This window comes from Primulina eburnea, chromosome 13 (assembly GCF_022965805.1).
Source record: "Primulina eburnea isolate SZY01 chromosome 13, ASM2296580v1, whole genome shotgun sequence".
In the NCBI taxonomy this organism is placed as follows: domain Eukaryota; kingdom Viridiplantae; phylum Streptophyta; class Magnoliopsida; order Lamiales; family Gesneriaceae; genus Primulina; species Primulina eburnea.
Window position 1 is genome coordinate 4,293,309 of NC_133113.1, and position 12,214 is coordinate 4,305,522.

Here is a 12,214-nt window from a genome sequence, read left to right on the forward strand (position 1 = left end):
ATTAAATTGTTACCAATTTTGATTATAGAACATATACTTATCTCCATACACACACTGTGTGTGTTTTAAATTAAATAACTTTTTATTTAATAACTCAATTAATTAACTAATATATTATAGACTCTTTAATGCAAAATGAAAATTTCGAAAGATAAAATTTTCTACTGATCTATTTTTTGCTACCAGTTTTGTCATTTGTGAACTCCTCATTAAAACAGGCAGCTCCATTCTCGTCACTTAATTAGCTTTTAAGCTAACCTTCACATCTTCTATTACAAGAAATTAACATATAAACTACTTTATAAACAATCTGTTTGATTTTTATCAAACTACAGTCGCAAAATTTAACTCCTTGAACTTGACTATCTCAACAGAAAAATATAATTCAATACGTGTGTGACCCTCAATGATTAAGAGATACAACTAGTCGTAGGTTCACAATTTCATTCAGAATTACATTTATTTCTATTTGGATTTACCCTAGTTAGCTTCATTATTTTCATTAACCTCTCGATCAAGAACGTCAGAACTCAAATCTCAAGTCTGATTACACCCATCGGATCATGGTAAAAGCGTCTAATAGCATCGTCTCATAATCCTCTTTGTATCAATGATAGTATTTGGAAGAATTAAGTTATGTTTATCATGTACGATTCATTTAACTTATATGTCTCGATCGAATATGCAATCAATGGTCCATCGAGAGTTGCAAAAGAATTCGATAACAATGTAATATATCTTTGAGAATAATAGTTACATCGTATATGCAACTAGGAAAACATATTTCCCTAAAGGACATGTATTGCTTTGGTCACAGACTTTTTGCAAAAGAATTCGATAACAATGTAATATATCTCCACTCGTAGCTGAGTGGTGAATCTCCAACTAGAATGCATTGACTCCTATGTATTTCGAAATTACACTCAACAACGCCACCTTATGACCCTCAATGGAGTCGATAAATGGATCAGAGTGCATGATAAGCGAATTTTATCTTTATTTTAGGCGGCTGAATCGACTAGGAACCTATTTAGAATGTATTTTACACTTCCTAATGAATTTCATGATCTTACATTGAGATGCAGACCTCGTGATACTTACAGTATATTCAAGAGCTTTATCTATAAGCTTGTATTAGTATACATATAAAGTTAAATGTCATAATTAGATAAAACTATAAAATATTACTAAAATAAAGATTGTTTTTACATACGAGTCAATAAAACTCAAACTACAAATTGATTTGCTGGAGACCTACTCTAACAAATATAACATATGATAATAACATTAAAAATTTCCCACAAAAATACAAATTTGGTGAGGATAGTTTAGGTTAAAAGTTAAAAATTAAAACTTTGTGAGTTAAAGTCTAAGTTGATTGACAAATTTTTTGAGCCTGTAAATTTGGTAGGCTTTTAAATAATTGTAAAGTTTAAAATTTATAAATGTAACCGTCATTGTCATTTTATAATAAATGATATATTATAACCTAAAAATTAGATAAAATATATCTATAGTTAAAAAAGATATATATTTATACAGGTTTGGAATTTCTAAATTTAAACTTTGGATCTGCTTAATTTTAAAAATTATTTGAAACTATGATCGACTAAAAATCATTTCAAATTAGTAGTTTGGTTTGTGTTTAATTTACATGATCTCTTATTGCTCCAAAAGGTGAAATCGCTCACTTTACATGATCTCTTAGCATTCACATATAGTCAAGTGCATGGATTTTTTTAGACATGGTAAAAAACTAAGTCGAACAAGATTATAAATTAAAAATAATTATGTAACAAGATTATATATCATAAATCTTATTTCATAATTTCTTAAATCTCCATTGAATATTCTTCTTCTACTTAGATGTTCACCAAAAAAACAATTCGATGAAGAGAAATATTAAAAAAATTATATTATTGGTAAAAAAAATCATCTAAAAAAGAAATAAAAATCATCACAATATGGGATTAACATAAACTATGCCCAACTTCATGTTACCTACAGAACCTACCAATGCAAATTAATTACATAAATTTATACTGAACTTATGATCTCAACGGCAATACAAACATGCATATAATCAACCTATGGTGTTAGTTTAGCTAGAAGATAAATATCAAGAGACCAGCTCATGCCCGAACGTCTACTCGCGACATTACTAAAAACTCGACGAACTCGTGACTTTCATCCATCTTCGGCATCAACTATAAGCTTTAAATATGATCGTCTACCAGTTCATTGAATGAACTCTACGCAAAACTCTTGGAGGCCTTCGTTTCTCGGCAACCGGTATTAGGTTCTCCATGAGCTTGTAAAATTTGAATCAAGAACGAGTACGCGGTAAGTTGGCAGTAAAGCTTTGAGTGGAAGCATGGTTATCAACACAAAGACAACTAGAACCGATATAAACTATACAATCAGTGATGGAACCACAGGCTTTGAAAGAGAACTAACCTCAAACTCGAAAATTTTACGAGGTGCGAAATCATATTTTATACATGTATGTATACATACGTACAAAACGAAACAGGGTAACCAACTTCGGAGTACCAGCCCCCCCTCTGGTTTCATGACTAGACGGGGTAGGTATCATATCAGACAATTGCATTAAAGAAAACGTTTGTTCCGAAACAAAACAGGGGCTATTAGCAAATATAAAGAATTGAAGATAGTTTCATTGGAGGAGAGAGCCAAAGCTGCTATCAATTTGCACTTGATGAATGGCTATGAATAACCTATTACACAAACTTTACACCTATGTTGCATGGATACGGGTACGGACACGATGAATTTTGAAATATATGACACGATAGACAATGATACGTCAATTATTAAAATATATATAAATATTATATATATTTATATAAATTTAGTGTTAAAATTAAAAATTGTAGAGATACATATATTTATATAAATATATTGTAGATACATATATGTGTAAATATATACTATTTAAAACTTCATAATAGTGATTTAAAAAGAAAAAACAAAAATGAAATGTATTCATGCCTTGTCCATGACATATCATGACCGTGTCCGACTAGTCAAACCTATAAAAAGTGATTTTGCCGTATCTGACACGCGTATCAATGTGTGGTATCTATATCTGTATCTTATCCATACTTCAAGAAAAAAATTTAGAAGTATCCGTGCTACATAGCTTTAACACTGCTGAGAGATGTAGCAAGCACGTATATTATATGACTGATTATGAAAATAAAGTTGGTGCATGCAGACAGGCAATACTTCACTTGAGCACATTTTTACAAATTTTATACTCTTCAAGATTGGAAATCAGTACCATAACTCTAGCATTAGTAGCAACTCACCGTCTTGCTGTTAGTTGAAATGTATAAAAGTTTGTGTCTCACATGCAATTATGCAGAAAGTATCTAAGATGAGAATCAGTCAGACACGAAAAGGCAGATCCTATCAAAGTTCCTTTCCCAAATGAAGTGGATTCCTTCGAATGGTTTCGATCATCTAATTTGAAACAAGAACAATTTTTTTTTTACAGTGGTCCAAAATAGTCTGTTGGAAGCAAGATTAACGACCACCATAAGTTTTCAAAGATTTGAATCGCATTGTGATCATCAATGGTAGCATTTGGTACAAAAGCAGACGCTTTGTCTTACATAGCCCATTTAATATGCCTAGTCAATCATGTTTAGAACAACAATATTCAAATCTCAAGTCCTATAGTTCAGTATAGAGGTGAAAGATATTGAAGGTTAGTAGAAAAGGATGCATTGGAGTCGGCTAGCGTCTCCGAGGGTCTAAATCATTTCATTAGTACCTCACAACTAAAAATAAGAAATAAGATTCCAGATTCAGGATAACCTTATAAAATTCCCCTCAAGTGTATTGAGGATAACCTTATAAAATTACCATTACTCAACCTATATTGCCAGGTGACAAGAAATTCCATTAATACTAATTTCTTAGTCAAATATGTTCGCCGAAACAAACGACCAAGTGTTATTTTAGTGGTAAAACATCCAAGTGCCAAGGAAGGAGATGCAATAGAAACGAAAAGGCAGAGCATTTTCATGTGATAGGGATCTCTAAATATAAGCAAAAACCTAAAGGAGACAATGGGCGAGAAAAAGTAATCTTCAGAACGAAGATAATGGAAACCAGTAAACTGTTACGCAGTTTAATAGCATCAGCAAAGCCATACCTGTTGATATCGCCATCTCTTCAATTCAGCCTGCAAAATAGATGATGATCATCTTAAAACTTCATCAAAATGATAACCATAACCAAACAATGCCATCCGCAAATTTAGGGTGCATTGTGTTTCATAGCCAGATTGTTGATTACTGAATGACTTACGAGAAACAAAGAAAGAATAACAAATATGTGATTCCCGCATCCACGAGGAGTTGCAAAACCAGTGCCATCGACAGTGTTTGACGTTTCATCCAGATTATCAAATAATAAGTCAACACGATTGATTTCGAAATTCTAACATCAAAAAGAAAGATAGAAATGGTTGACTACATACTACTAACGGCACATCATAACGAGTAAATTGTACTCTGGGTGACTAGACATTAGAAAACAAGCACACATTATTTCAGTCTAGCCAAGGTTAAATAGTTTATGTACGAGTAATTAAATATTAATCCATGTGGGAAAGACTTGGACTCATATCCCACTATCCTACAGATTGACCTGGTGCAGTTGCTAGTCGTCTAGTCCTAACCGATTCAAATCCATCACATACCAACAACTCGACTATTGCTTCTTAAAATTTTACAAGAATTAACCATACTCTTGTTCTTGATGCGGTTTCACATACACAATTATCACAATAGCACATAATAAATTTCATGCAACAGAATTCAAATGGCTGAAATTTGATTCAAAATCAATCAGTAAACAATCATACCTCTTCTTTCAAAAGCTCCGCATTTTCATCCTCTAGTTTTGTCACCTGTGACTCCAACTCCACAGTATAAGCCTTGCATCAAAATTAAAGATAGGATAAAAAAAAGGTAACTTGTTCCCATAAATCAAGAATAAATCAGGCGATCGAAAAGAAATTATTTTTTACAAAAATGTAAGATATACAGAAACCTGTTTTCTCTCCCTGGACCTAGCGGCCGACTCCCTATTCTTGATCATTCTCCTCTGCTTTTGCTGAGTGGCCTTGTCGAGAGACGCCTCCTCCACAGTCGCCCTCCTCTTCCCTCTGCCACTGCCTCCGCCTCCGCCACCCACAGCCGCCACCCCATTCCCAAACTCCATTCCAAACCCTCCAGCACCCATGCCATTCTGCACGCACACGACCGGAGGAAACTGAACCGCAGGAACCCCTGTTGCAGGACTCATCATACCCATCTGCGGCAGCGTCTGCGGAGCCGGAGCCATCTTCACTGCCTCCGAGACCCCAACATCCTCCTCATTCACCACCCCCGCCTTCGCCAGAAAAACCTCCAGCGTCATCGCCGGCTCCCCACCCCCGGCGCCGCCACTCACAATATCCCTCCACACCTCGTTCACCGTCTTACTCCCATTCTTCACAACATCACCGGAGTTGGTCTCCGGCGCGAAGGAATCAGAGTCGGAGTAGATATTATTGAGTATATCCTCCATGTTCATGGACCCGAATCCCCGACTGTAATCCGGTTGAAGATTTGCAGCAGAATGTAAAGCGGGAGACGAGGTCTGAGCTGGCAGATCCGGATTGGGCGGTGAACTCGAAGCCATCACCTTTGAATACGCCATTTATGTACAGCTTTACCAACCTGCCGATTAAGCCGGAATTCAATCAGATTTCTTTCAGAAAACTAATTCTCCGATGGAAAATCACGACCCTTCTCGATTCTTTACATGAAGAAAAAGAGAATTCAATAACGTTAGCGTCCGGTTGAGTTTGAATTTAATGCTTCCAAATTATGGTTTAGTTGGCGAAGAAAACCCGAAAAAGGATAAAAAGGAATGAAGACAAAAGCAGTGGGCTGAATTGGCTTCTTCTGAGTTCTGCCTGTTATATTAAGGGGGGTGTATTCAACGTGGGAAATTTATTGACTTTTAATGACTTTTGTAGATTTTAAAAATCTAGAGGTATTCAATCAAGATTTTTGCATACTCTATAGAAGTTTTGTGGTATTCAAAATAGACTTTCATGGAGTTTTAAAAAGTCAAGTGGTATTCAACATTGACTTTTATAAACTCTATAAAAGTCTACAGGTATTCAAATTTTCCATGGACTTTTAATAACTCCATGGAATTCATTGACATACAAACATTAAAGCCTAAGGTACAACTACAAATTGTAAAAAATTGTATTTGGTTCACCCCAAAGATTTGAATGGATTTTTAAAACTTCTAACTCTCTCTCTGTCGCTTCACATCACATATCTTCATATCTTCTCTCCTCTCATCTATTTCTATTACTCTCTCAAATTTTCGAAGTGTATCTCTATATATATTTTCATCTTTCTTTTTCAAATTTTTCATTTTTTAGCTGATTGTTCATTTAATAATTTTTTATTTTAATAACACGGGGAAATTTTGAATTATAGAATTGATTTTGTGATTTTTAATTTATGATTTATACAAATTAATGTAATATTCAATAATAATAATAAAAGATGATAAAAAAATGTTGTTTAATTCTTAATAATTGAATAGTTTCGTAACAACAATGATTTTTTAAATTCATTTTCGTATTTTTAATTAATATGTAAGCTATGATATTTTTATACAAAATTATATTCACACAATAATAAATAATATTATTTTTACATTTATATTATCAATTTAAAAATAAGATTACATATTAATCAATTGATGTATTTTAAAAAATTTACAAACATGCATATAAACTCACATATATATACATGTAAGGATTAAACGATTTAACTTTTAAATAAGTAAATTTATTTATTAATATAAATATTAAAAATAATTTCAAATTAAATATGTTATATATGTCAATTAATTATTGGTTCAAAGAAATTAATAAAAAAATCACATGTTATAGTTAAGTACAAAATTTATAAAATTCTATAAAAAAAAAATCTACAAAAGTCTATAAAAATCTTACAAAAAAAGTCTACATAAATCCACATAAATCTGTTTATAAATATGTGAGATTCCATAAAAGTCAATAAAAATTTATCAAATCCATAAAATTCTATCATTTAAAAAAGTCATTAAAAGTCATCAAAACTCTGAATTGAATACACCCCACTAAGACATTTTCAGCTCTCCCTCTGTCATAAAAAAGATTCCATTTTAAAACCAAATTATTAATTATTGTTAATCAATATTATTATCTATATCATTATATTAAGTGTTAGGGTCTTAGAATAACTATTTTTGAGGACGCCAAAATATTTAATTCCATAATTACCCTTCTTACCATACTTAAAATCTTTTCAAGTCACTCCATATTTTAAATAGAAAAAAATCAAAATAAAACTTCCATTTTACATCGAACAACTTTTCTAAATCGAAAATAATTTCGTGTTAATTATTAGTATTATTTGATCAAATTAAAAATAATAATAGCACATGCAATGCATGTGTATCTTTTACTAGTATTAAGTATAGTTGAGCCCCTAATAATAACCGCTCTACGAGGACACCAACTTTCTTTCCAATTTTACCCTTTCTCATTTTTATATTATATTTTTCTTAACAAATAATATTATTTTCACCGTCATAAGAAAATTGCTCAAGTGAAAAATAATATTAATTCTTCTCCAAACTAGTCACCGTGAAAAATAAACTCTTTTCTTTATGTTGTGACGTCATTATGTAGTAATATCACAAATATTTAATATATTAGCCACATGTATTCAGGACACACGCAATGTGTGTGCCACGGTTACTAGTTTTTATAAATTTTACCATACATTTAGTTGAGAATAGAATTTGAAATTTATATAAAATTGATTGTAAATTTATCGTTAACAATAAAATAATAAATAAAATATTATATTTATATCTTATTTATTTGCTTGTTAGTTAAACAAAGGATAAGTTAGTGAAAAATCTCTAATCAAAACATTTTTTTAGGTTCACTCTCTACCCACAAAATTGTGATATTATGTTAGTGAAAATGTGGTACACTTCATGTGGAAATATGGTACTAAAAAAGTACCCAGGGACTGAACACAAAAAAAATCGACGACTGGAGACTGAAGGCCAATTTCCCGTGAAACAAAATATCACATATTTTAAATTTCTCTGTTATTAAATGAATTTGAAATTTATTTTAATTACATAGAGCATTATATAACATGCAAGACGTGAATTTGAAGTTTATACTTTTATTTTTTTAAAATTACGAAAATATATTTAAGATTCATCAATTCAAACCTCATTTATGTTCTATTTCAAATTATAACTATATTATATTTTATAAATCTAAATAAAAAAGATAATTATTCATTCAACCATATATTAAAATTTTTGAACATATATAATTTTTATCACCGAGGTTGTGTTTTATTCTACGTATTTCAAATTCATCATTTTAAGATTCACGATTTCAAGCTTCTTGACTTGTTCGGATGAATCAAATTCAAATTAATTCAAATCTACTATATGCTAAATTTAACATTTTTAATAGTGATCGTGATATATTTCAAATGATACTCATGTCAAGTATATTTGAAGTTTTACATATCAAATTTTTTCATCCAACTATAATACGAGAATGTGTTTAGACAAAAACTTGTGTGAGACAGTCTCACGGGGTCGTACTTTGTGAGATAGATCTCTTATTTGTGTCAACCATGAAAAAATATTACTTTTTATGCTAAGAGTATTACTTTTTATTGTGACTATCAGTAGGGTTGACTCGTCTCACAGATAAAGATTCGTGAGACCGTCTCATAATATACATACTCATATGTTTGATGCGAAGTTTTCAAATCCAATATTTAAATTCGTCTCATCTCTTTGGACGCTCTTGAAATTCAATATTTTTAAAATCTCTTCTTTTAAATTTTTAACTTGTTTATTAACTAACTAAATGGATTCCAAATTAGTACAAAATAAAGTTATTTGAAAAGATTCTTCGAAATCATTTCATCAAATCAAAAGGTAACACTAAGTTAAATTGAAATAACTTACTACTTCGATTTTGTAGGATGATCGAGTACATTTACACCATTTGGATTTAGACAATTATGACATCTTCGACCTCAATGGACTTCATGATTTCATCAATTTCCACCTAAAGTTACCTCCCAACTAAAACTCATTGACTATTAATTTTATGGGATGAATTTTCTACATTATCTGATCAATAAAATTTTAGTATTTTTATGCCAAAAATATTTCTTTTGACGGTAGATTTGATCGGATCGATTCATCTCACGGAGACCATCATATTCGTTAGTATATTGGGCTATAATTTTTTTCGAGATTGAATAAATTGATCTAAAGTGGTGGAAAATAATTTTTTTTGTATATAATTTGCAATAATTAATAATTATAAATATGTTTGAAATTTATAAGAATCTTAAAAAGGCCGGTTTTTCGAATCAACCAAAATATTTAATTTTTATGTATAAATCAAGTAACTAAGACCATCTCCAATCATGGCACCACATTGGTGCCAGTGGGGTGCCATGATTTTTCACTCCAATCCAGCACCAAAACTGGCGCTGGATTAGAGCTGCTCCAACAAATTGTTGTGCCACAATTTTTTTTTTTAGTTTTTAATTTGATTAATTTAATATAAGTGTTTAATATTTAATTAATTAATATTTTTTTTGAAATTTTAATTATAAAATTTTTAATATTCTGATTAGAAATTAATTAAGTGTAAAAATAAAATATAAAAAAAACACAGATTAGCATATTTTGGTATACGCCTTACCAACACTTTTGTCGAGCAGTTGCAATTCATTTATTAGCATACGCCTTACCTGCAGATGCGGCCGATGAATACATCAAAATAGGAGAGTCAACTGCGATTAAATGCTTACAACACTTTTGCCGAGCAGTTGTTGAAGTTTTTGCAAACCAGTACTTACGATCTCCAAATGCCAATGATGTTGCTCGACTATTACATATTGGTAAACAACGGGGCTTCCCGGGAATGTTGGGAAGTCTCGATTGTATGCATTGGAAATGGAAAAATTGTCCTACTGCTTGGGCTGGACAATATACAGACCGTAGCGGGTCTCCAACAATTATTTTAGAAGCAGTGGCCGATTATGATCTTTGGATATGGCACGCATATTTTGGTATGCATGGTTCTAATAATGCCATCAATGTTTTGGAGGCATCCACCTTGTTTACCAATTTGGCTCAAGGCATTGCTCCTCTGCACATTACACTATTTGTGGAAAAGAATATCATACTGGCTATTACTTAGTCGATGGTATCTACCCAAAATGGGCAACCATTGTGCAAACTATCCGCGACCCACTTGGGCCGAAAAAGAAATATTTTGCTATGAAACAAGAGTCATGTAGAAAAGATGTGGAGCGTGCATTTTGTAAGGACCGTGTATCGTATTATCGTAAATCCTATGTGATTATCGATAATTAATGAAATTGACATGGGATTATGTACTTGATGTATATCATGACAATGGAATTGAGAAAATGAATATTGAATATGAATTGAGATTGTACAAACTCGAATTGAAAGGCCGGACGCCAATATAGTACAAAAATTAAATGTTTGTACAGAACATGTGGCGCCCTGGCGGTAGAAAATAACTGCCCGAGCGCCAAGGTATGTAAAGTTAGTGTTCGGGCAGAACATTCCGCGCCCGAGCGGTAACTTTTAACCGCCCGAGCGCGGTGTAAACATTTCTCGGGGACAGAATGTCTCGCGCTCGGGCGCGAGAATTCTACCGCCCGAGCGCGAGATCGGTGGGGATAAGAATGAGAATTTTGTTTCATTCTTTCTTCATTTCCTTACCGAGGGTTCGAGAGGAAAAGAAAGAAATCGATTTCTTTCGTCCGATTCGACTTTGAAACGCCGTCTAAACGCGAAACAAATTATATATTTGTGATCGTCGCGTCGAGGGCTTCTGACTGAGGTAATTTTCTTTCAGTTCCAGCAGCTCTAAATATGAAAGTGCTGGAATAGCATGTATTTGAAGTTGAATTTCTAATATGTAGTAGAATAACCGACAAGAAATTCATACTCGAAGTCGGAATCGAATTATGATATGATTTGAATTTGATATGAATTATTGAAGTTTAAAATGATATTTGAAACTCATATTAATAATTTTGGAGTATATTATTGATTGGAATGAGTATGTTATTGATGTAGATAAAGTATTATACTGAAATCTTAAAGCTACATCAACTGGAAACGAAGAATTGAGGTATGTTGTGACCGGGTAACATACGACAGGTATCTGTATTATAGGATATATGTCGGCTTGATTGGATTGATTGGAATGAGATTATGTGTCTATGTGCCTATTTGATGATTTGATGTGGCATACATGACATTGAGATTTGAGTATCGATGTATAAAATAAATGTTTTGTTAACACACGTCATTTTATACATACATCGATACATGACATGCACGTTGAGCTATGATCCTTGGATACCCTGATATGATTTGATTGGATTCCGGGGTTTGTGAACACAATCGCTATGCCGATATTATATGACCCGTAAAGCATAGACAATTGTGGCCCCATATGATTGGATATGAGATGTGGGATTGATGGCGCTTAGTCGTAAAAGATATTTTAAACTCGTTTTCCGCTGTGATTACTTAACCCTAATCAAATTGTGTTGTAATAACGTTTAGGAGCTAAGGGCCCCACACTAGATGGTAGCAGAGCATAGCTGGGAATGCTCTATTGAGTCTTGTGTACACTTGAATAGGCACAAATGAATTGTGCGTATGTGTTTGACTTATTTGTATTACTTGCTCTTATGTGATTTGATTTGAGTAAGTATCTGATGAGATTGATGATATGAGATGATGAGATTATGAAATTGATATGAAATTGTGATATTCAACTTTTGATTTGTAGATGGATCACACAAATGAAATTGCGAGTAGCAGTACTGAGAGAATAGTTGGGCAATTTGAAGGATTGTCCATGGATGTGGTAATGGCTCGATTTCAGGATCTGAAACCACCGAGGTTCTTTGGCACTAAGAGTGCTGAAAGAGCTGAGGCCTGGCTGAAGGATATCGAGCACCTGTTTAATATTGTGGAATATTCCAAGGCTCGGAGACTGAAACTTGCTCTCTAT

At 32.5% G+C, this 12,214-nt stretch overlaps 1 protein-coding gene across 2 annotated transcripts; it reads right to left on the reverse strand.

Annotated features, from left to right (window-relative positions):
- Window positions 1-1,934: 1,934 nt before the first annotated feature.
- LOC140810170 (bZIP transcription factor 12-like) lies at window positions 1,935-5,983 on the reverse strand. Of its 2 annotated transcripts, none has more exons than XR_012113248.1 (4): window positions 5,086-5,983; window positions 4,898-4,969; window positions 2,458-4,213; window positions 1,935-2,311 (listed from the first exon to the last, which is right to left on the reverse strand). XR_012113248.1 is itself a non-coding variant. In XM_073168032.1 (4 exons), exons 1-4 carry the CDS (start codon window positions 5,734-5,736, stop codon window positions 2,231-2,233), a joined length of 834 nt encoding a protein of 277 aa, XP_073024133.1. In that variant the 5' UTR covers window positions 5,737-5,983; the 3' UTR covers window positions 1,935-2,230. The 2 variants fall into 2 exon arrangements, 1 of the variants encoding a protein (XP_073024133.1); XM_073168032.1 differs by having other exon boundaries at window positions 4,184-4,213.
- Between the last annotated feature and the right edge of the window lie 6,231 nt (window positions 5,984-12,214).